Source organism: Haliotis cracherodii, unplaced genomic scaffold (assembly GCF_022045235.1).
Source record: "Haliotis cracherodii isolate W230 unplaced genomic scaffold, xgHalCrac1.p SCAF_1, whole genome shotgun sequence".
Taxonomy (NCBI): Eukaryota; Metazoa; Mollusca; class Gastropoda; order Lepetellida; family Haliotidae; genus Haliotis; species Haliotis cracherodii.
Window position 1 is genome coordinate 37,132,767 of NW_027266264.1, and position 26,989 is coordinate 37,159,755.

Genomic DNA, 26,989 nt, shown 5'->3' on the forward strand with positions numbered 1-26,989 from the left:
TAATGAATTGGTTGTTATCAGGCGATATGAGAAAATTAAATGATTATATTTAACCACTTAATGTCGTGCAGCCCTCGATTTCTAACAAATATACATCAGCTGACATGATTCTATTCAGATCAAGACAGAGGTGCCTAGCGATAGAATAGCGCTAGTGAGGTGTAATGTTCACGAAATACATTAGATGGGCTCTTCAATTAAATGACAAAATCTGATATTCACATAAATATTTTATTTGCAGATGACTTAATATTGGTCAATTTGTAAAGCCTTGGATGGATAAGAAAATTTACATCTTGTTTTACAGAAGTTTACAATAGAGAAAGTATTTCAGTACATTACCGCGTACAACGGTTAAAACATCGTGACATGATCGTTTGGAGGGATCAACATCACAGTAGACCAAGTTCAACAATCTAACAACAATCTGGTCAATACTAAGTTTGACTGCTTAACCCATGACACAGTCAAAGTCAGGTTAACCGCGACCCCAACCTCTCCAATCGAACAGCCGTAATGAGAAGAGTCCACAGTGAGATTGAGGTGATGGCTGTGGGCACCAAGAGATGAGAACCGCCCGCCTAGAGATGACCTGTCACATCACCTGGCGGTCAAAGGTCTTTACAGAATATTTCCATGAATGAAATTCAATGACCTTGTAAAGAGGTCGCTGTTTGACCTCGCGAATCACCTTCAGCGTAAGGTCAATAAGGATGATATGTTGATAACTGCGTAGTTTGCCACCAATCACTTCCCAGGCACATCTCCTTAGCCTTGACAGTTTTGTCGACGCCAAATTTCGAATATCTGTCTTCGCGAAGTGAAGGGCTCCGCCGGTTAATTTCTCGATACATTGGATGACGGCTTCTGCTTTGAAAGCCTTGTCGCATCTTAGAGTGTAAGCACTAAGGTGATTCGTAGACCGTGTATCGGCAAGCAACAAGCTCCAATGGCTATGGAACCATCTGCAACAAGTTCTTTAAATCGCCAGCAAATTACATTGATAGAGATGGTGATTGAGTGACGCCATTTTGCTCTTGAACACGATGGAATCTTTTCGTTTGTCATACGAATCGGTCTGTTGAGCCGGGTGAGCCGCCAGTTACACAACCGTGGTTTGAAAGACAAGATTTAAACACAGGTTCTGCAGTGTCGCTAACCATATCTGGTGGCATCACGATGGAAATCCAGCTCACATGTGCACCCCGATTTAACTTTAATGTAGTCCACCCTGTATGGCTGCGTCACGTTGTAGTCTTTTACTATGCCGTACATATACGTGTACTTCTGCACACACCGAGAGTACCTCTTCGCCCGGACGTCAAGATAATGACACTGTCCGTTGACGACCCAGGGACGGCACCTAGTCTGGTAAAACGTCTGTACAGTTCTCGAGTCTCTGTACAACTCCAGGACTTTGCCCTCTCTAGAGATTCCTCCATATGGTTCAATACGTTCCCTCAGCGCTGGACAACATTCGTAAGGCATCGGCCTGCTGACAACCGAGTCTCTCCTTTTTGACATTCTGTCATAGCGCCTGAAACATAGAACATGTCAGTTTAAATCGTGCAACTTATTGGATGAGTGAGGGTCGTTTTACACCGCAGTCTGCCACAACACTGCTATATTACTGTGACTTAAAAATAAGAGAGACTGAACCATACAAAACCAGTTGTTAATTGTATGATTAAAGAGCCGTGCTGGATGCATACGATGATACACACTCACACTACTTTGAAATCACCCGATCACAATAAATAAAGTGGTTAACCTATTACGAACGTCACTTTGGCTTCTCTCCCACTTTAAGCTGACAGGCCGTGAAGTCTCCGAAATATTGCTCAAAGCAGCATGACACCCAACTCATTAAGTCACTTGCAGCAATGACAATACGCTCTTCAAAAGACCAAAGGTAGTTGGGTAGATTGTCCTCTCATCAACGCTACTGTGATTGAACTACGTAATTACTACAGATTCAGATTACTTCGGGTTTCTTCCCATGCTTGCTGGGAATAAATACAATGACAGTTGGGAACAGCTGCTTTAACCTATCACAAATTTCGTTAGTTAAAAACAGCCTCGATGCCTTGCGGTTTAGCTCTGAACTGATCATAACAACTGACATAATTCTGATCGACTGTTATTCTTTGAATTTGTACAGATCAAGGGTACTCTATTCGTGAATACGACAATCGTCCTAAAACTGGTGCGCTTTGAAATAATGCTAAACGATAAACACAATAAGATTGTATGCAAGTTTGGTTTAGGTTGGATCGTTCCCAAAACGATGGGTGTAGATTTAGGCTTGTTTACAATTGATTAGAATTTTGAGAAAGAGCAGGTGACGCTGTAAGTCTAAGATTAGAACGAATCACCCCAGGATACACGCGGATCAAAAGTGAGTCCACAGCTACCCATTTCACAATGTCACAGATCAGAGGAGAATGAAGCTGATCATATACCACTTCCATTCCCGAGTAACACATGCTCTCTTCTTCACTACCGAAAAGGTCTTCATTGTTTGCTGAGGCACATTGGTAAAAATTTCGCAGAACCGCAGTCAGTCCACGCTCACTCATTACACCCTTATTACATTATGCATGTAATGGCCGTCTTGTTTCAGAACGCTAATAAAGATACCTTGCACCGCATAAATAACTCGGAATGACGATGGGAAATAACAGTAAATCAGACACTTGTCATTAGAGATCCTTTAACTGAAACTAAGTTCCAAGCCTATAGGAAGGACATCTGTTTTGGTGACTGACACGCCGGAAGTAGGGGGCGTTGATGTATCTGAGTATCTGTTTAACATGGATGAGGATGCAAGACTTAAGTCGCTGTTTTTCACCATTCTGGTTAACTTTCTCTACGCCATTTTGCACGTTTTATTTGCCAGAATCTAATCTTGGCGATAGACTTGCAAATTTAGACCGTTAGAAGAGAATGCGTTCACTCCCTGAAAATTGAGTTTCCCTTCTGAACACTAGCAATATATGGACAAGTCAGAGGCAAAGCTTTCATCCTTGGGCAACTCAACATTCAAGGGGTCTTAATTCTGTGGAACATGCATATAGTCTACTGCAACCGATCCACCTTTTAATTTGGCACGTTTCTCTCATGTTTTAATCAAGTTTTAGTGTTCTCTGCCGAAAAGCCAAACCGGTCCAATATCCTTCTCTGCTCCCAGCCATGTATTGATCCTAACGTGTTGACAGGGCGGCGGGGGTGGTTGGGGCGAGGGTGATGCGATTAAGCTATTTGACTGACAACTATCCCACAGTTACAACTATCGCTATCTGACACCAGTCTCGTTGAAATATTTACCCTACTACTGACTATAGTTAGACCAGCATCGTCTCGAGGTGGCCAAACGTCAATATTTACCTACTCCCATTACTTTGAATTCCGTCTGCTTGGAGTTGCTTGTCACAGCCGGAAACATTAACAGTCGTCAGACCATCACGATCTACTGAATCGGATAAATCATTGATGATGCATCTTAAGGTCTGACGTTGCAGATTTTGAATGAAAATGCGCCGGCTCAGTCCTCAATGAAACCATCCCACCAGGGATAAGCTATATGGCAAAAGTGTTTGACACTATTTCACCACACGGCATAAGATCATGGCTTTTTGTATGCAATGCTCGGATCCATTTCATTCAATTGCCATTAACCATTTGCAAAGGCTATCACCCCAGTCTCAATAGATACGTTTGCAAATTTGTGCCATTTTCGAACAAGTTGGACCAAAATGCCAAATGGCCAAATCCATGGTGGAACCCTTTCACTAGCTTTAGAATATTTTTTTTCCACGAGACATACTGCACTCCATTTCGTCAAAGTCGTTGAATAATCAATTTGAGGCTCCCAATTTAGATTTTTTTTATTATTCAGGAGGAACCTTCAAACCCTAGTGACATTTATATAGAGAGAAACTACAAAAAGTGTGTCTCTTATATTGGCTGTCAATATATTGTGCTTAAGGTAAAGAGACTCGTATCTGGATTTTACCAAATACATTAATGGCCCGTGTAAAACATATATCGATTGATTTTAAATGATGTCCCTAAAGCCACAACTCAAACGTACATTTTAAACAAAATATCATGAGAAATCCTCAACACATTTTGCTTTCTCTGTGTACAGAAACTTTTCAAGATATGCAACATGCAGGAACATATCAACATGTATGATATGAATATAAGGTTGTGCAAACTCGCTTTGCATTTTCAAAAGTGATCAAACCAAAATAATATGATATTGTTTAAAACTTCTAGTTCCAGCTTCATTAGACCATAGGCTCAGTTTCAAAGTAATTCAATATTTGTAAATGTAATACAATGCATTATTTTCAAAAGTTGTGACCACAAAACAAATACACATATTAGCAACGTAGTGCGATAATAGAATGATTGGAAATACGTTCATCGTGTATTGATCCTAGCCGAAAACATCAACCATTAAAACATCTGAGGCCTTGTGCAAATACACATTCAATACAAGAAGGAAGCGAGTAAATCTCATTGAGATGGCGGATGTGTTATTTATGAGGAAGATGTTATTATTTCAAAACAAAGCAACAAATCGAACATTGCCTCCATACTATCAGTCTATCTGTCTCCTAATCCGTCTGAATTTGCTGAAAATAAAACCACATCACCAAAATAAAACTAAATCACGAAACGTGAATGTGCCGCACTAACATGAAGTTAAAACCTCGTATTCAGAATGACGTTATCCCGTTGTGATGTATAATTGATGGGACTCTTGCAAGCGGATTGAATCTACACGGCATGTATTGGTTGTTTGCCCTTTTGCGAACAGACGAGAGATGACTAAAGAACACAGGGCAAGGGAAGAGTTTGGCGCTAGTTGTTCCAACTGTTAATGGGTAGAAATGGCACGACCGTAAGTGAATATGGTGCATTTTAAGAGCCATCTTCCCGGGAAAATATTAACAGTGAAAGATTATTAGTTTGATTCGTGTGACTCCGAAAACGTCATCTTCCGGATAATAAGATCTGAAGCAAATCATTTCTACTTCCATCTTCTTTTGTAAAAGCCGAAATCAATGAATCAAGAGTTAGCTTTGTTGAAATTGAATGGCTGCAACATTGTTGTTTACTTGCACAAAGAAAATTATATGCATGATTGTAAAACTATTTAAACTATTTGAATTTTGTTTGTATTCATTCACCTGAAATTGTTAGAATTCTTTGGATATACATTTTAACTTCTTTGCCATTAGGATACATTGTTGTCATTATTATCCATAGAAGAAAGCGGTGAAACGACAACGCTGATAACATTACATTGCTTGGCCTATTGAGTTATGTCATTTATCACTATCATTTACAAAGCCCATCCAAAACGATGACCAGATATTGTGTTAAAATCATTAATGCAAAGTCTTATGGCCTTTGATGAACGTTAGAGACCCATGTCTGTTCGACATAAGATTCGGTATTCGGGTATGATCATCTAAGGAAGTCGTTTGAAGCAATTGTTTTCGCGATGTTTGTGTAAAGAATTATATGACAATGCCGAGAAATTCCCATTGGGCTTTCATTTTCAGAGTAAGGTTACTGACAATGTTATCTAGCTGGGTAATCGTTGCCGTTTAAAATAGGTACATTTCGTTTCCATATAGCACAGTTAAGAATGCCGTTGACAAGAAAAGATGTCTTGAATATCTTGGATTACCGGTTGTGCATTCCAATAATATAATGTATCACTAATAACGTAATAGGTACGAAAGCATCCGATTCGAGATCCCCACAAAGAAGTGAATTTCAAGCGTTAAAATAATGCTATAATACACATAGATCCAATGCTTCTGGAAACCATTTAGCGCCCAAGTAGTATTAGGTAGGGGTGTGCACGATGTATAGGTATATCTATTGTTTTATTGGAGCTCGGAAATTGAAAGCAAAAAATTCAATGTAAAGAATATCGTTCAGCTACATATCGTGGACTTGAAGAACGACTTTAGAAAGGTAACACATAGATTTCAAGCGTCAGCTGCAAATTTCAAAAAGGGTCAGTCAGACAAAAGGCCCATCTATGTTGAAAGGACAATATGTACATCCATTATGGATGTGATAGTAGACGATCGATGCCACTCCTTCGGTGGTGAATTATGGCGTGGGATATACGACTTGATAGTGTTATCAGAGGGAGACACCGATCCCGAAATGAACTGCATCGATGTGAAATGAACATGTGTTTGTTTGAAATAGAAATTAACTCGTTAGTGTGCTGCCGTTGTAAATTGCTTTGAAATGTGTGTTCCATGTTTCCTGTTTATTTGTTAAAGGGTATAATAACGATTGCTGCATTGCTTATTCTGGAAGTACATCTGTGTGATTCTAACAGGATGGACATGTTTCCTGTTTATTGCGATCCTGATCAAACATACTTATCTGTGTTATTCAATTATTAGGGAGATGAAAGTTTAATAGAAAACGCCTAATTTCATCAAGAAATACGTGCAACGCCTACACTGTCTATTCAAGGCGTGCATGGAATATGATTCTCAGGAACACTTTGGTCTTGGAGCTCACCTTGCTAGTATACTATAAAACGCCAACGCGTGGTAATAATCAGTCTCGATTATCTGCCGAATAGATTCCTTTGGGCGCCAATGGAACATAGAGGTGAAAAGTATATGAACGGATCGTTGAAGATCAGTGATGACACCAGGTGTTCGCGAAAAGGGTACACGTGGTGGTCTGCCGGCAGCAACTGCCACTCACACAGGGTGTATAAGAAAGTAAGGTCAGGGCACAGACCTGATAGGATATAATGCCATGTTTGAGTTGGAGTTCACATTGACTGGACTTATGTCAAGTTGGTATTCCGAGCAAGTGTTTTTCTAATGATGACCATTTATACTATGGGCGTGTATCTAGCAGTTAATAAATACTGTAAATCCCCAAAGAAAATGTCACACACTGCACGTATTACAACGTCTAAAGATAGATACTAAATGTGCACTAAAATTGTCTTTATTAAAATATCAGAAATCGTAAATGTGAAATTCATTTTCTCTGTGATTGTCAATGTATCGTAAACCGTCATGCGTTCATTTAGATTACCAGTTATGGAAGGCCTTTGTAGACGGTTTGAGTGGGCGAACTGCTGTATGATGATTAATGATAATTAATCTTAAATGAAATTAGAAACTGATTTCTTGTCATTGGATAATTGTGATAAACAGATATGGCGAAAAGTGTTGAGCCTAGAGTATAATAGGGTATACCGACAGACTCTTTAAGAATATATACCACACGCATACTGTGACTGCATAATTGATAATTTAAGATGTGCATTTCTCTGAAGTGACTTCTCTATTGATAACTGGGGTTATCTATAAACAACACAATCAAATAGAAATTCAGCTGAACGAACATACACCGAGACTTTGCAATGTATGGACAAACACCGACACTTTGCAATGTATGGACATACATCGAAACTTTGCAATGTATGGACATTCATCAACACTTTGCAATGTATGGACATACACCGACACTTGGCAATGTATGGACATACACCCCCTTTGCAATGTATGGACATCCACCGACACTTGGCAATGTATGGACATACACCGACACTTGCAATGTATGGACACACATCGACACTTGGCAATGTATGGACATACATCGACACTTTGCTATGTATGGACATACACTGACACTTGGCAATGCATGGACATACACCGACACTTTGCCATGTATGGACATACATCGACACTTTGCAATGTATGGACATACATCGACACTTTGCAATGTATGGACATACATCGACACTTTACAATGTATGGACATACACCGAGACTTGGCAATGTATGGACATACGCAAACACTTTGCAATGAACTGTATGGGCATACACCGACACTTTGCAATGTAAGGACATACACCGACACTTGCAATGTATGGACATACATCGACACTTTGCAATGTATGGACATACATCGACACTTTGCTATGTATGGACATACACTGACACTTGGCAATGTATGGACATACACCGACACCTGGCAATGTATGGACATACAGCGACACTTTGCAATGTATGGACATACATCGACACTTTGCAATGTATGGACATACATCGACACTTTGCAATGTATGGACATACATCGACACTTTGCAATGTATGGACATACGCAAACACTTTGCCATGTATGGACATACATCGACACTTTGCAATGTATGGACATACATCGACACTTTGCAATGTATGGACATACACCGACACTTGCAATGTATGGACATACGCAAACACGTTGCAATGAACTGTATGGGCATACACCGACACTTTGCAATGTAAGGACATACACCGACACTTGGCAATGTATGGACATACGCAAACACTTGCAATGTATGGACATACATCGACACTTGGCAATGTATGGACATACGCAAATACTTTGCATGTATGTATAGTAATTTTCTTGTGAAGATATCCATTAACGGCAATGTCTCGTTATACCACTATCCTTTCATGACGGATTTGTTACAATAACTTATTTACATACACAGAACGTACTATTACAGAGCTACATGTTAATACTACTGTTGTAACTAGCATCACAAATGTGAATGTGGGGGCGTATGTGTTCTCCAAAATAACACATCGACTTGACGGATAAAGTTAGGAAGCTTGAAATAGCCATTTTGGAAACAAGATCTTTCAAAATGATAAGATCAATTTTGAAACTGATTCATCAGATATGATCTCTATTACTTCTATACCACGACTAATAATCTTTAGCATAGTTAATTGCTCTATGAATATAATTATTTTAGCTTGAAAAGTTCAGGAATAATTTCTGAGAGTAGTTGACATTTAATCTAATTTGAAAAAAACCTACTTTGTTTCTATGAAATCACTGCAAGAAATATGAATAAGTCAAATATGATATAATATTTCAATGAAGTTCAGATTGTTTGTCGTTCAACGCCGCACTCAGCAATATTCCAGCTCTTTGATGGTGGCCTGTAAATAATCGAGTCTGAACCAGGCAATACTGCGATTGATATACCCTGTCAGGGTACACGCAATTAACCAATTAACCGGTCCATTTTGTTTTGATGTGTTTTGTTTGTTTGTTGTTTAACGTCGCACTCAGCAATATTCCAACTATATGACGGCTGTCTGTAAATCGCCTCTTACGACCAGCACAGGTTGCTGCGGACCTCTTTAAACCAGGAATTCTCACAGGGGAGTTCAGTTTTGTTAAAGAGCATATATGTACATAATTCTTATTTGAAGTAATTGATATTGTCCTGACGTATACATGAAGCCAAGACCATTTGTGACCATGAATGCATCAAAGTTATGCATGTGCACTTTAATAATGCATTCTGGTTGTTTCTTCAGGCAGACAATGTTGCCACTACCGTAGACGCGTTGTAATCTATCACAAGAAGTAGTAATTGGTGCATAAAAGGACTGGTTGTGGATTAATAAGACAGACTATTAACTTGGAGGAGCAACGTTTCGCAATGACCTAGCTAACTCAATATTTTGCCTCAAAACACGCATCAAGGGATCGCATGTAACGCTGCAGGTCTGAGCTGAAATAATCGTTGCAATGATTTTGTGGTAATGCCAAAATAGCTAGCACGTGTTGACACGTCGCGAGTGCATTGTGCAAATGTCATGTTTTTAAAATTCATCTATGAACTATAGGGTAAAGAAAAATACCCCATACATCAATCACAAAATGAAAGAGGGAATGCTAAATTATGAATAAAATTCAACTAAACGCAGCATGCATGTTTTAAACACATTTAACATTTCCTTCTTATTGATTCGAATGATTTAGTGGCAGAGTCTTATTCATAAAATTCATTGAGCAGACTGATCGAACAATCTTCAAACTACACATGGGTTTTTGATAGTTAAGCCTTGCCCTGTTAAACAACCTCCTGCGCCAAATCAATATACGAACAATAATTTGCCTTTGGCTATGGACAAAGTTGTGTTGTGCCAACTTGTAGCAATCTCACTCAGCAGTCTGAACATGTAAATCTGATCCGAATTAATCCACCTGTTTTCGCACACAGACCTGGACAAATTAACTTACGTGCATCCACTAAGTGACCCTCACTTCCCGCGAGGCAAATATTTGTTTTGTCTCGTCATAAATTTCATTTTTCTTTTTCTCTCTCTGGTCCGCCATAGCTTAGCAAATAAAATAGCATCACTTCCCACCGAAATAGCCATAAATAAGAAATCTGGAACCCATTTACGTCCATTGCTGCTGAGTTAATAGATTTACCTGTCTGTAGAAAGAATGAACAGAAAATGAATTTGTTCCATATTAGCCTCTTTGGGGTTATGACATTCATGTTTGCATTAGATAAGATTTTTTTCTTCCTTGTCTTCCTCTGTAAATACAAAAAAACTGAATTTACATAAAGTTTTCAGGGAATGCATACTTACAAAAATAAAATAGAAATTTTAGTTGCTTCCTCAAATGAATATTTGAAACATCCGTGTGTATTGAATCATTCGTTAATTGCAAAACCCAGGTTAAAAACCCGGGTAAAAGGGAGAGCAATGAATGTGGTCAGCTATTTAGTTTCACAACACGAACAGATGTAGGAGCAACTGACCTTTAAGGTTTGATTACCTGCTTATTATTGCAGGATAAAAAGAAGGTGTGGAACTGGACTGCACTGGACGCCAAATGTATAATGAGGTCGTTATGTACTAATAAGGGGTCAGTTGTCGGCCTCTTCAAAGGAAAACATAGAAATCATCAACGCCATAAAGGACCACTTAATAATCAATGCACAAGATATATGCACACGCATTTCAACATGAATACCTACTACGACGAATTAAGCTGAGGCAGATGAAGAAATGGAGATATGTTGATTAAATATAGATTTTAGTGTGCTCGATAGTAATTAACTTACAAGATTACACGCGAACATTATCAACGTGGGAGCGTAGATTACTGAGAAAGTAGCACGTATGTCTAATGTTCCAATACATCAAGCTCTTCCTCACTTGTAGGTATTCGTGCGTCCGAAGACTGGGTTTCATCGTGAATGATTCTTTGATGTGCTCCTATGCATTTGGAATTTAACGACAGAAGGAAGGACAAACTATTTTAATAATACTTTGCACGAATAACAAAACAAAGAGAGTACACGGGGAACTGTAGAATGTCATCCTATGAGGTGCACCCTGAAAAGAACGTCACCTCAGTAGCGACAGACAACATCCCCAAGACACCCGTGCCTTAAAGTTCGATGAACTCGAAAACACAGCAATAGTAAAGCCAAGAGCAAGGTTATAATGAGAAACTGAAAGAAACAGGAAACATCGGGCTAATATACGAGGCCGTAAATCTGCTACTGTCCCAATATTTAAGCCCATACTTTAACGTCAATATCACAGCAGGCGGTGGATACGTAAATGACGCGTGGTTCTGGATTCCTTCAGGTCGCAGGACCAGACAAGTTCATCGTGGGAGGGTCACATCTAAATCAGTTGGTCAGGGACATTTTAGTATGTGATGAGACAATGTGTTGATATTTGGACACATTATTGAAGACTGCCTTAGACAGTAGCAACAGACGGTTCTCGATAAGCTTAAATGCATCTTAACCATTCAGAAGTATCTACTGATGAACCTGAGTGATGCAAATCTTTTCGCTGATTATTACAGTATGTGTTTGAGAATTTACCGTCTCAAGACTTTCTTTTTATAATGGAGGTGGCTGTTTCCGAACATTTAATCGAACGGTTGTAAATCAACGATATAATGCAGCTTGAAGCCACAGGCAATGTTAATCGACAAATAACTGTTAATGTCCTTCTTTTTAATAGACACTAGCGCTACTGTGATTTTATTACAGTAATAAAGTTTATCATACTTTTTTTACAGTGTTACGTACAAGTAGTACAGCCGCAGCATTGTGCAAACGTTTTTTACTAAAGGCAAGGCGCTACGAGTGAGTGAGTGAGTGAGTGAGTGAGTGAGTATGGTTTCACGTCGCCTTTAGCAATATTCCAGCTATATCACGGCGGGGGACACCAGAAATGGGCTTCACACATTGTACCGGTGTGCGGAATCGAACCCGGGCCTTCGGCGCACTAGGCTACGCCAGCGCCTCTGCACTGTCTCTTGTGTTTCATATATATATGTCATTCATTAATAGACAATGTTAACGTCCTTATATTAAGGCAACAGTCTACAATAAACTGTGGTACTATTCATGTAACATTTGACACAATATATTGACTGTATAACCTTTCTAATGTTTACATATACTCTGCTACATTATTTCATGGTATAGTTTAATATGTAACGGGTGTTGGAGTACAGATAATTAATACAGTAATATAATTTCGGAACGTATTGCGTTCGATAGTATGCTAGTGAAAGGACAGCTTAACAAAAGATAGGTTTGTATCTAACATTCCACAACGAAAAGTATTCCAGCAGTAATAACCAACTGTAAAAGAAGATAATTAAAATAATCTAGCATATGTGTCTATTGTTAAGCTAGTGGAAATAGTATTTTTAACTTTTGTTCAGCACGGGCCAACTGAATCTAAAGGGTTTTAAAAAGCATTCAACAGGTGGCGATGAAACAATGTTTGGTGATGGTTGCACAAGAATCAACACGGCCTTCAAGTGACCATGCAGTTTCATCTGAAGCACGATAATGTGACAGCAATGGAACTAGTGGGTCGTTTGATGTCAGCGCTACAAGACTTCTGAATTGATCCCTGGTTAAGCTTTGAAAGTTTGCTTGTTTAAAGGATTCGTCTTATTTGGGAAGCTAGTTGGAGAGGCCCGGAGGTGTTGGCACGACAGATTTAGACCACAGTTTATATGGTCTTTCTTGGGTCAACAAACCTTCTGAAGCAATGCTCCAATATTAGAAATTACTCATTAACACCCCACATTGGCTTATGGCGTGGATAATGCATAAAACAGTCTTGCCTTAAAAGACATGGGCAATGTTACAATAGGCGAGCTTTCACTCTCAGCTATAAGCATTAAGTTGACATTGTAAACTGTGGAACCACAAAGACATCTATGGATCGGTTCGACCTAGCATTGCAGACATTATTAACTGTCACGCCTCCCGACGCCCACACCACAGTCTTTGATAGAATTACCCTTTTTAATCGCGGAAATTGAATCAAGGATCGTAAACCCTAGGGACCGTCTACGACCATACATTGCAATGCTCCCAAACGTGTTCAGTCCCAACGTACCCTACGAAATCACTGTCCGGCCTGTGCCCTTTGGAAAATGCCATTTAACTCGCCGCGACAACTACAAGTTTTCACCAGTAGGCAAAAGCCCCTGTATAATGAAAGGATAACGTCTTAAGTCTAGTTATAATTAAATGACCACGATATCATTTCTAGTCCGTAATGCACTATCCAACAGAGCCCCAATGTATCGTCTACAGCGGGCCAGTCACTTGACACTGTGGGAATTGTCTGCGGCGGAGGTGACGTTATATTCGTGTAGCACGTAAGCATACGCTTTGTTAGAGGATGATTATGCAAATAGTACCTATGGCCATGGCTGAAAGAACGCGAACTGTCATGTTCCAATACACATACGTGCTTTTAATGATTATCCACCTGAAAAATTATGTTATTTATTTGCAAATAGTAACCACCCACGCCCGTTTCATTCATGTAACGTCGAGACACAGAAACGTACATTATCTAAATGACTCCGAAACAGATTTGCCACGTGTCGAGGGAATACTGTGAACTGGTTAATATTTGAAGCAGATCAGGCTGTCACAGACAATTCACAGACGGATTATCTGATTGAAGGCGAAATTGCAAGCATGAACGGTGTAGTGTTGAATGGCCAATGAAGTGGTCGGATGTTTCCCCACATAATTCACAATTCATATGATAAAGCATGTGCGCCGGCACGTCCAAAACATTATCGTGTCTCATGACCCGCACGCACCTTACGTCTTCTTTTTTAAGCACAGTTGAGAAATGTCTTGTTCAATTCTATTGATACCAAAAGCTTCATTAACACGATATGGCTCAAATACTACGATGTGACTTTAAACATTAACTAACTCACTCACTCACTCACTCACTCACTCAAAGGTATCAAAGGACCACAACTACAGTTATAAAACATAAACACAGATCGTTAGTCACATAAAGCCAAAAGAAACTATTAATTTGGTAGGACAAGAAGCCACGTGTGATGAGGGTCGGTAACCCATTCTGGTGATCGGAAGCACACAATCTGTAGGTTTGTCTGACCCAAACATAAGTCACCCAGGCCGACAGTATGTATGGAGCTATCAAGTAGGATGCCTTAAATAAATGGATAAATATATTTGTAAAGTATTTATTATCGATTTATCTCTAACGTAAATTTATATCTTATAGTTTTAAGAATAGGTTTGTCCAAAACGGTATTACCCTTGACATTAATATCCATGGTCACATGGTAAAAAAACCCACTATATTTTGAATATCGCATTTTTATCAAAATTACTCCAAAATCATAAAATATAAGCGATAAAACTATTTTTTCCATAATAAGAAATATCTGCTAAATGCCGAGTACACTTTACGATTCCGAAGATATCATGAGTATGTTTTTTTTTATGAATCACTATGCAAGTTTTCCAAATTCGCGAAAAGGTGAGCTTTTCTTGCCCCACCTGCCGCACCCGTCACAAACGTTTGTCTTCAAGTATCAGTCATAACTTTAAAGTCAAGCTAACAAGCAGGGCATGTTACATAATAGGCACCAGACGCATGTCTAACAAATGGTATGCCTGCTTTTAATTAGTTCTGCGTTATGTTTATGACATTAAAGGTTATGTTTTGTGCACCCTTTATGTTAAGCTCTGTGTATCAACACTATTTTGCATTGCACATCGTGTATATTGCATGTCTTGATATGTGTGTTGCTGTCATAATGTGTATATTGTATGTCATATTCGGCGTATTGCACGCTATCATCTGTGTATTGCCGTTATAATCAGTACATTGTATGTCATGTTCTGTGCATGGAATGTCCTGTTCTGTGCTTGTATTGTATGTTATGTTCTGCGCATCGCATGTCACGTCATGCGCATTGTGATGGTCGGTGTGTTGCATGTCATGCACTGTGTATCGCGTGTGATGATCTGTGTAGCGCATTTCACGTTCTTTTGCATACCATGTTCCGTGGATTGGACTTTATGTTCTCTGAATTGCATGTCATGTTATGTGTATTGTATTTCATGTTCTGCGTATTGTATGTCTCATTTTGTGTACTGCACGTCATGTTCCCTGAATTGTACGTCAGTGTATTGCATGTCATGTTCTGTGTACTGTATGTCCTGTTCTATTTAGTATATGTCATGTTTTGTTTATTGCATGTCCTGTTCTGTTTAGAATATGTCATGTTTTGTTTATTGCATGTCATGTTCTATGTATTGCATGTGCTGTTCTTTGTATTGAATGTCCTGGTCTGCGTCTATCATGTCATTTTCTGTGTACTACATGTCATATTCTGTATATTTCATGTCCTGTTCTATGAATTTCATGTCGCGGTCTGTGAATTGCATGTCATGTTCTGTTTATTGCATGTCATGTTCTGTGTATTTCCTGTCGTGTTCTGTTTATTGCATGTCATGTTTTGTTTTGTGCATCTCATGTGTATTGCACGTCATATTCTGTGTATTGCAAGTCGTGTTCTGTTTATTGCATGTCATGTTCTGTCTAATATATGTCCTAGTCTGTGTATTTCATGTCATGTTCTGTTTTTATTGCATGTCGTAAAATGTGTATTGCATGTCGTGTTCCGAGTATTGCGTGTCGTTTTCTGTGTATTGCGTGTCGTTTTCCGTGTATTGCATGTCGTTTTCTGTGTATTGCATGTCATGTTCTGTTTTTTGCATGTCATGTTCTGTGTATTGCATGTCATGTTCTGTGTATTGCATGTCATGTTCAGTTTATTGCACATCATATTCTATGTATTGCAAGTCATGTTCTGTGTATTGCATGACCTGTTCTGTTTAGTATATGTCCTAGTCTGTGTATTTCATGTCATGTTCTGTTTTTATTGCATGTCGTAAAATTTGTATTGCATATCGTGTTCCGAGTATTGCGTGTCGTTTTCTGTGTATTGCATGTCGTTTTCTGTGTATTGCATGTCATGTTCTGTTTATTGCATGACCTGTTCTGTGTATTACAAAAAAATGTTCTGTTTTTATTGCAGGTAATGATTTGTGTATTGCATGTCGTGTTCTGTTTATTGCATGTCATGTTCTGTGTATTGCATGTCATGTTCAGTTTATTGCAGGTCATATTCTATGTATTCAACATCATATTCTGTGCATTGCAAGTCATGCTCTGTGTATTGCATGACCTGTTCTGAGTATTGCATGTCGTATTCTATGTATTGCATGTTGTGTTCTGTATATCGCCTTCATGTTCTATGTATTTCATATCATGTTCTGTTTATTGCATGTCATGTTCTGTTTATTGTATGTCATGTTTTGTTTATTGCATGTCATGTTCTGTTTAGTATATGTCCTGGTCTGTGTATTTCATGTCATGTTCTGTTTTTATTGTATGTATTGCATGTCGTGTTCCGAGTATTGCGTGTCGTTTTCAGGGTATTGCATGTCATGTTCCGAGTATTGCGTGTCGTTTTCTGTGTATTGCATGTCGTGTTCTGTGTATTACAAATAATGTTCTGTTTTTATTGCAGGTAATGTTATGTGTATTGCATGTCGTCTCCTGTTTATTGCATGTCATGTTCTGTTTTTTGCATGTCATATTCTATGTATTGAACGTCATATTCTGTGCATTGCAAGTCATGTTCTGTGTATTGCATGTCATGTTCTATTTATTGCATGTCATGTTCTGTGTTCTGTACGTCATGTTCTGTGTATTTCACGTCATGTTCTGTTTTTTTGCATGTCGCTATATGTGTATTGCATGTCGTGTTCTGCGTATTGCATGTCATGTTCTGTGTATTTCATGCCATGTCATGGCTCGTTTTACATTCTATCTTATTTGTCGAACATGCATGAACATGTACGGAACATGAATGAAGCGTTGTCGCTCATGGTCAGGATCTCGGGAATAACTCCGAAACAATCAGTGTTTACGGAAACTGTTTATATAACTGTGCCCGAAGCTGTATTTAATCGATTACCTGAGAAGCGATTGTCTCGAATAAAAAGGCATGGTTCAACAAAAATTATCACCGCGAGGTCGCGTGCGACTTCAGATAATCACAAAATCTTACCATTTTGGTCGCCCTGTCACCGACTACCTGTCTTTGAATAATCGTACACTGTGGTTTTACAGAAAACGCAATAAAACGGCCACGGTGAAAAGTCAAGAATATTATTTTGTGTTTAAATGTTAGTTCTGTCATATCAAACTAATCATAAGCGTGTGAGGAACTAGCGTACATTATCATCATATCGTCAGGGGCGTAAGCTTGTCGCAGGTGGAAACAGTATTTCGTCACGTCACAGGAGTATGTTAGATTATAAACGCGGAAACAACCATTTTGGCTCTTTCATGTTGGGCGTATACGGCAATTTCTTTTATCTGTCTATTTCTTCATGGGACAACCAAGGACATTAATATTAATAGGACTAATGATAGATGCAGAAACTACATATATTTCTGAAACGCCATCAAATATTGGTTCGTCGACGTCATACACCAGGGGATGCAATTGACGTTTATGATCTTCAGTAATGAGATATTTCAATGAGATCCTTCATCAAAGTCGTCTAGTTCCTCGAATTGCACATCGTTAAAAACCAAATATAGATATGAACATCTGAAATAAGTCTATTGTATGTTTATATTTCTAAAGCGTATCAATACTCCCATATTCATGAAGATTAAAATGATTATCGTGAAACAACTTATATTTTAATTCTTAAATTCTAAACTCTTGTGCTACTCATGCTACTTTTATACTGAAACAATATATATAACCTTATACAGAGAGAAATTCATGGACACATTTGATTCTCACCTATTGAAAGATATGCTTTATTACGTCTATATATTTGATGTTTCAGAGCACAACTATTCGCTTCTATGTGATCTATGGGACTTTTCTAAAGGTCGCTTTTCAACCGTGCGCGCTTACCATAATAGATTCACGACCAAGCCGGTTCCAACATGGATCCGGTAACGCTGCTTCTGTGGTATCACTCTCACGGGGCTTTGAACTCAGTCTCGGTGAGCTTCATCAAAGATAAACATCCCAAGCCATCACTTCCAATGGTTAAAGAGATGATAGATGAAAACTAACATCTATGAATTCAGTTCAGTTGTCAGATAAAGACTGATTTGGTTAGATAAACTGCCAAGGTGTAACAGGCTCATTTTGTGAGAGACGAATTAACACACTTTACATATTACGGCCACATTAAACCTTTTTCTTATAATGGAGGTATTTTTTTCATGAAGGTCACGGAACATTCATATGAATAAAGAAATCAATATTTAAACACTAGACACTGTTTATGGTTGATCCTTTGGTACATTTAAGCACTGTCCCATGATTAAAAGATTCTTGTGACAAGCACCTCGAATATGTACGATAACAGTGTAAGGGTTTGTTTTATTTCTAGCCAAATAAATATTTCACTGAAGTGATCGTAGTGGGAGACATTAATTAATATTGCATGCAACTCCTCTACAAACCTGTTTGTAGGAACTGTTCATGCAGATCAATTTGGACCACATCCCAATGTGACAGGTATGGGTTGGTAGCATTGTGTATAAGATGATATTTTACAAGCAATTAGTACATATTTTCCTAACGGTAAAACGGCTTGTTTTACAGAAAGTGTTTGATAGGATAACGATTTTTGGATGTAACATATAAGTATTCGCCCACCATTACCTTCGTTCATATCATTATTACCTGTGATCACAAATTCTTCCTATTACAAAAAGCCATGTTTGTGTGTGTTCTAGTAGCTTCAATTTGATTTCCTCTCTCATTCCATGCAGGTTGTTTTGAGGTACTCTTTTCCCCCTTATTGAGGTCAGCCCCATTTCCCTGCTGAGGAAACCAGCGAGACTCAAAGAGTCAATGATAAGAAACAGTTCGATATGACCTTTCATATAAACTTAAGACCACTACCACTAAACCTATAATAAAAGATAACATATGCTATGACGCTAGACTAATGATACACTACGGGGTATACTTTGAGGCATGTAGCGTTTATGAAACTAGACAGCAATTATTGTTCTAATCTGTCTGCCAGAACCATTGTAAAGGGGCTATATTAGGCAACAGACTGCAATGAGACGTGATACAAACAAAAGCGGTAGACGATCTTGAAGATCAAAGGTTATATAAGCATTGTAGAAAATCTTTAATACGTACTTAAGTAAACCTTTTTTGTTGTCTTGCAGTACCGAAGATGTCGTGAAACATACATTTCACTCTGACGATAGAGACACTTAAAATCTTCTTACCAAAGGAGTAAATGTAAGTGCAAGGTAGAAAAATAATGGCCACTGCGTATATTGCATGCACATTTCATACATTAAGTTTCATCCTTGAAGATTCACTGGTTGAGAGATATTGAGATAGAGCAAGAACAACAGTCCTTGTCATAATTTATGGTGATAACAAATGTAAGCCTTAGTGATGAAAGACGTATTAACAGAATGCCAGAAACATAACCCAGGTGAACTGTTTCTCAATGTCATCAGATATGACAGCAAAATGACAACAGAAACTGGTTATTCAAAGACGTCGTTCCTGATGTCCGTATTAATATACAAACTCCCTTAAACATCCTTCGCGAAAAGCATGAATCGATATCTTGAAATGATGATATTGTGGACTCTGGCGTCTGGTCGAAAGCGACACCTAAATATCCATCCTTCTGGGAGGCCTCCACTCAACGACAGATTCACGAGAGATCCGTATGATCTGTTCAGTAGTAAAGACATTATACACCGGAGGTGTCTAAAAGCGTATCTTTCTTCTCCTCAAATAACAGAATGGAATAATAAACTTCCCAAATATTTCGTTAAATCTAATCAGCTATACTTGGCTTGCATGGGTTTTCTCAATCGCAGCCGCTATGCTCAAATGGCTGACTACTAGCCGTCGTATTTTATCGGAATTGGCAATTACTTGAACATCCCTCTTACTGGGCAGGTGCATGGGGGTTACTTACTTCCATACTGGTGTGTTACTCGCCATTTATCCTGCAGGAATGACCAGATAAAAGCAGTGATGTACTGCCGTACCGGCAAACATGTGAACAAGCAGCCAAAATAGATACAAGGGACCGTCCGCAACTAAATAAAATGACATGGTGTCCAGGAATATACCAGAATAGAAGGTTTGTCTGACATAAAAGTAAAATAAGACCACAGAAAGGGCACCAGTAAGTGCTATCAAATGGCCGAAAAAGGAAAAGGGTGCGACTTACAAGAAACCCCACCTGCTGCAATGAGAATTTCCAATCTTATATCTCTCGTTGTTCATAGGCCTTGCATAACATATGGATGTGTGTCATTTTCTTTAGTTGTTCTTTCATTATCTGTCACGAGGACACTTTGAATTAACCTGTTTTGATATGTTTTTCCTGCAAACACAGATGCATGTTCTGTTTTCAAATTGGTCTTTTGTTATTCAAATTGTCCGTACTCATACCGCCATTCTTAAAGGAACTTGGCAGGAATCAATTTTTACGATCACAACAATGCTACCTATTTTGGTCTCGTAATTGTCATTACACGAAATGCCAATATGCATTGCGGATGTAATGAGCATATCTGCTTAATCCCCCCGGGCTATTTTTAGCAGGTGCATTTAGTTAATAAATGCTGATGGCTACCGAGTTTAAGAGACGGCTTTGTCTTATCAGCTTTGCGCACGGTTGCTTATGTTCATTCCCATATTGCGTTACGTTTACACTCTGTGTGTCTGAAGGTATGGGGCAAACAGAATAGATTTAAATGAAATGTCTATAAAAATATAGAAATATACCAACGAAGGTTGCTTACTATAGGATAGAAATGATAGATTGGTATTTTTTCTCATTTTTTTCAATAACCCTCCCTCCCTTGCTTGTAAAATGAATACGTCAATTATTTCGACTAAAAGGGAAAATGCATCTAGATACGTAACCTGATCTTTACTTACCTTTCTTGCAATAATATAGACGTAAGTATCACACTTCGTTTACTGCCAATCTGCTTTTCAAGTTGACCGCTTATGATAACAGGGGACACAGCTAATAGTATCTGAAATGAAACAACCAAATAAGTACTTATGCTATGGTCGGTGGAAATTATTGTCGTTGTCAACAATGTCAAAGCTATATGCATACCGTGAAACATTAGAAAGACATAAAGGAGTCACCAAAGGCTAGACATAAAACGGGACAACCTAGGCTGCCACAGCAGACATCGATCTATCCTGCTGCAGTTCCAAGCCATGTTGTACCGCCAGAAGACGAAACGGGTAGTCTTCCATGGAGTCCATGGAATGTTCGTGCTCACAGTCGTGTAACGAAGTCCTGTTTGCAACCTAGTCGTCTGAGACGACGACCGCCTTCACAGCGTTTTTCAATGTACAAGCAATGGCTTATGAAGGACATTTGGTACACAGTTATATTACATAGTCAACACTGAAGCATGCTTTTCGGTGTCCGTAGTTGGTTGGAATGCAAAATAGGTACTTCATACTCAGAAGGTTCTTTCTCCAAATGTATGATCATGACAACTGATATCTAAGATAATTATTGTAAGTTAAAAAATGGATAGGATAGTACTCTCTATTGCCATCAGACGTTGACAATACCTGCCACCAATCACTTCAATTATTAGTATTTATTCCCTTTTAGCGACAATAAATAAAAGTGGCAAAACCCTTTCCATATTCATAAGACAGTTCTGCCCCAAACAGAGTCAACTGTACGATTCCGACGACAATATCATGATCATATGTTTATGAATCACTATCAAATAATGATGATACCAGGTGTTCGCGATAAGGTGAGAGCATCCTGACCCAGCGGTGGCTTCCGTTCACCTGGTGATAAGTTCACACTAACATTTACCCCAGTCCTGCAGTAGAACATTTTAACAATAACCACTATTTCAATGTGTTCTTTAATGGTGCCTATTTTTTCCTGAAGTGCGATTATATGTGCTGACAATACTGTAGGGATAGTATCTGTAGGCGATAAAACCTGTTTATTCATTTGTTTTAGAAGTCTCATTACTTCATGTGAAACTCTTGGGGACTATATGTCAAATAGACTGTATTGTCGACCTATAATTGCAATCCGGACCCATGACTACGATGCTACATGGATACCGGCGCGTTTTCCTTTTTTGTATCATTGACTTATACTTTCAAATGATGTATGTTTCTTTGGTTACATGCACTCAATAACAGCTGGACAGATTGTTAGTAAAACATTCATTACATATAGCTTATATATGATATATTGAGAACGCGCAGGTACAAAGAATCTCCAGAGATAAACAACATAGCATAACAACAGCATTTTCCCCACTGTATTCAACGGACACGGAAGAAAATCAGGGGTCAGGACACGTCCGATACACCTAACACTTTAAAAAAGTTCTCCAGTCAGAACTTCATTTAAACAGTCCGCCATATAACATTACAACATCTACACAACGTTGGCGCTAATGAGCTGTCTCCATCCCATGTTATCCAAATACCATGCATCACCAATGGTCTTAGTGCTAACCAGACAAATTATGTTTCACCGACGTAACTGGTTTGGCAAAATTATATACCGTTGGGCTTTGTTTTCAAAGGAAACATAACTGATACTTGTCTGGAAAGGTTAACTGTGTCCGAACAGTCGTGGGTGATAATCAAGAAGACAAATACAACAATGCTTGTACTTGACGATGGTTTAACGGCGAGCAGACGACCGAGGTGATCGGGAATCTTAAACAGACGGACAATGGGTCGCTTTAGCGTGAAGACGATTACTCTTAACACAAATTCTATTCATTAATAGACGATTTGTCAGCATTTAAAGTTTCGATGAAATTAAGCTGGAACCGAGGACGACTCTCCGAGTGAGCTGGATAATGGTATTTGTACCGTCCCAAAATGTAGTTTTGCCACCAAAAAACTTTGATTGATTGATTGATTGATTGGGATCAATTTCCCCTCCTCCTACACATTTCATGGTATGATTGTTCAATTGGAAATCTATTTCTGGTCTTCCATTCATTGTTATTTTTATCAATGGCTCTTACATACTTCCATTGATCCGACTATGGGAGTGGGGGTGGTGATGGGGGGAGTTGGGTGGGGGAGAGGGGATTGGAAAATTATTCACGAGGTTATTTAATTTGGTTTCGTAGTACAATCATTCAATCATTCCAGAGTTTATTTAATTTAGAGTTACTGTATCTTGAGTGCTCCATTGATTTTCTTCATTTCGGGGACGAGGAACCGAATTATGCACTGGGTATATATATATCATAAGGAAGGTGCATATAAATATTATGTGATTAAATGAAAATGTATACAAAGGCGAAAATAAAGGTATTTTTAATAAAGTTTTTGATTTGTGACCAAAATATTACCATTCATAAATTCTCGAACCCAAGTAAGTATTGAATTCGTTTGAAGTTATTATTTACGTTCAGATGAAAGCGGCTGCTGATAATCGAGATTATCATCTAAGGAATCGTTGAACTACTGCGCGAGGGACTTTGCTGGATGCTGCCTCATGCTGCACAGCCATGTTAGTAGAATGTTTCGGACGTCATAACATCTGCGCAGTCGGACAGATGAAGCATGTTATACGCAGTGTGTGCGTGCGCGCACGTGTACACGGTATGCGTGAGCGTACGAAACAGGTACTTGTTTGGATGGAACTATCATTGATGGAGTGGTAAGTTTATAAGGACAGTCAACATCGTTTTGAGAAATCCAACATTTCAAAAATATATGCCTGGAAATGAGATATATCAGGTTCACATAGAAAGTTGAGAAAATTCGAGTTTTTATCGAACGTTTCCAGCTCAGGTGATGACGAACTTATATATTGCAATTCTTTTGTATTACTTGCAAGACGATCGTTATTTTTTACATTGACTCTCAGGTATCAGAATGTCTAATATCAAGATAGCATTAACAGAGTAATTCTGTCTGACATATGAGAAGGAAACTTGTATGCTTCTGTATGGAATAGTTCTTTATCTCAGATTGTCGACTAGTTTCTTGAACACAGTATGACATATCACGCGACTTAGTAACTATTTCATTTTGAAAGCATGGCAGCAATGTAGGTGTAGGGTGGACAGGTTAAAGAACTAAAGGTCAACGAACATGTAGTCAGAGATTATAAGTCTTGGATTAATAGGAATATAAAGACCGGCATTAAGCAGAAGAAGAAATCAACTCTTTTCTCATAAACATGTCGATAGGGAACATCATTCATGATTGTGCGTATAATATGTTCTTGTGGGTGTTGTTCAGCATACTGGACGTGATGAGAGCCAAAGGATTGAGATCAGTATTAAATAATCAAATATATATTCTTGCTTTCTTGGTTTCAGTGTTCGCGAAACCGACATTGAACATGTTAACAAGGCGTCAAAACAAATTTGAAATATGAAAATACTTGAAGTTATTGAAAATGTTTTGTTCTTCTCACATAATTGATAACGCAGTGCCTATATAATGGAAAACACGACAAAGCAAAATCATAGCTATCTAAGTTATTTGCGTGTAAAATATTAGATTAATTTCTTGTGGAATGCCAGAGCTTTCAAGATAAGACATGTGGGTTACCTTAATCCGTTAAGACTTGATACATTTAGCGATGGAAATCACCTTCCGATACAGCGAACAGATAAACCGGTTTTTAGGATCAATAAACGGATGAACGTAGGAGCTGAATGCAGTGGTATATGCAAAATTCATGTGTGTAAACATATTTATTAATAGCCACCTGCGTACCATCGTCTTGACTTCAAACGTTCGCGAGAAACCACTGTTTATTGATGACGTGTGTCTACAATAAAGAAAATTAATATAAACGTGCGTGTGTGCCACCGGAAAAAGTCGTCTTCAAAGCAAAGAAGAAACACGCATTTATCAAGCGAGATGTATCTTTAAGTGCTCAAACATGGGTGAAATTGTGTACGTACATTGAATATGATAAAGGTAACCGTATTGATAGAATATGTGATATTATTAGCAAACGAAATCAAAGTAACAGACAAATGTCTTTCACTTGGTTTACTGGAGGAACTGGTTGAGAAAGCTTCTAGTTATTTCTGACAGGCCATGATCAGGCAAAACAACTGGACATTGTAGATCGCCTCTGTGCAGAGAAAAACTGATAGGGATTTGCCTTCTCATTAGTTAGTGTCAATCTCAGTCAATCAATACGCCAGCTATTGTGACCAAACAAGGATACTCGAGACAGCCTTATGTTACTCTTAGCCTTAAGTATCTATTCTTAGTGCCTAATGCAAAATAAGTGGCGCAACAACATTTCCGATGCTACACTACTGTTCAAAGCAAAAGTTCCCTATATAGTGGTTGGAGGGTAAAGACGTTTGTTTTTATTATCATATATCAAAGAGGAAACGCATTGCTTAGGCCTGCTGAAGAAAAACAAAAAACCCACCTTTTCAGATCCTTAAAAAAATAAAGTGTCAGGTCATCTCTGGTGTTATATACATAAAGTATTAATTTGGAACTATTAAACACATAAAAACACAAAAGTTGAAATCGATTAATGGTAACATTTAATTAATTATGCATAAATCGAGGTTGGAGTCGTACAGATACAGATGGTAGGGGTACAGGTCCACACCATCTGGACCAGGTTCAGCTCCTGATTTGTTTTATTAAGTATGTGATGACGATCCAATGATAGTCATGTATCAAGATGCCACTCTATATCGAGGAAATAATTTATTCTTAATCTCTGATTTTGGTACGGAATGCTTGGTGTGCTTGTTCTTTGAACTTGTTTTTCTCATCTTCATTAATGTCACTTGTATTACGAGAATTTGATTGAATCCCTTGCTTGAAAAAAATTAAAGAGCTATTCCTGCCACTCCAGAGACTCCCGCCACTACTTCCATACCAGCTACGATAGGCACAGTGATTATAGTTGACAATAAACCATCACCAGCTACACCAAACCCATGCTAGTTACTAAAAGTGCCGTGTCAACACCATCAAGAGCATTCACAGCTCTATGATACTTTTAATACAACTCAATTAATGAATCTCGCTCCTTCTCCAGTTTCTGTTTAATTTCACATATTAGTTGTAATCGAAATCCATCAACAGTATCCAACTTTTCAAACACTTCATCGAGCGCATTATATAAATCAGTAATGTATATTATATTATAAAAGAGTCTTTAAATGTTCCAATGACACTGTCTTGGGACTATACATCAACCTCATTAGATGTATATTATAAGACATTAATATCCTGGTGAGTGAAATGATCCCAGTGTCAAACTGGACCCCCTCAAGGCTTATACAGATAACTCTTGATGATATTATAAAAATGCTACAATGTTGTCTCTCATGTCTTTTGTCCGAGTTAAGGCCTCGACCCGGTAATACCTCAAGGACATCTTCTGATGCATCCCCAAGCAAAACTTCAATATAAAGTGTGGAGTCTCAAATTCAGTATCCAAATATAAGCTAACATTTTTTAAAACAGTGCGAATCATTAACATATGGCCTGGTTTCTGAAGTAGTTGAGCAATGAAAACACTTGTACGTTCTGCTGGAGCCCCAAGTATAATCCCACTGTTCATTATTTTATTTAAATGATGTGGCTTACTCTTCGTCATTACATATGGTGGACGAATGGAGAATTTAGTAGCCAGTCGATTTATTATCATCAGGATGGGTAACATTGTACTTAGTGTTATTACTTGGGTTTCTAACCTCAACATCAATGAAATATCCTA

At 38.4% G+C, this 26,989-nt stretch overlaps 1 protein-coding gene across 2 annotated transcripts in view; it reads right to left on the reverse strand.

Moving 5' to 3' along the window:
* Positions 1–246: 246 nt before the first annotated feature.
* The window catches only part of LOC139464122 (uncharacterized), a 41,232-nt gene continuing 14,489 nt past the window's right edge, over positions 247–26,989 (reverse strand). For both annotated transcript variants that reach the window (XM_071245660.1, XM_071245664.1), the window contains exons 3-4: positions 21,184–21,284; positions 247–1,537 (exon numbers count right to left, since the gene is read on the reverse strand). In XM_071245660.1, coding sequence (XP_071101761.1) covers positions 1,156–1,537; positions 21,184–21,284 — 483 coding nt within the window. In that variant the 3' untranslated portion in view covers positions 247–1,155. The remainder of the gene's footprint in view (positions 1,538–21,183; positions 21,285–26,989) is intronic.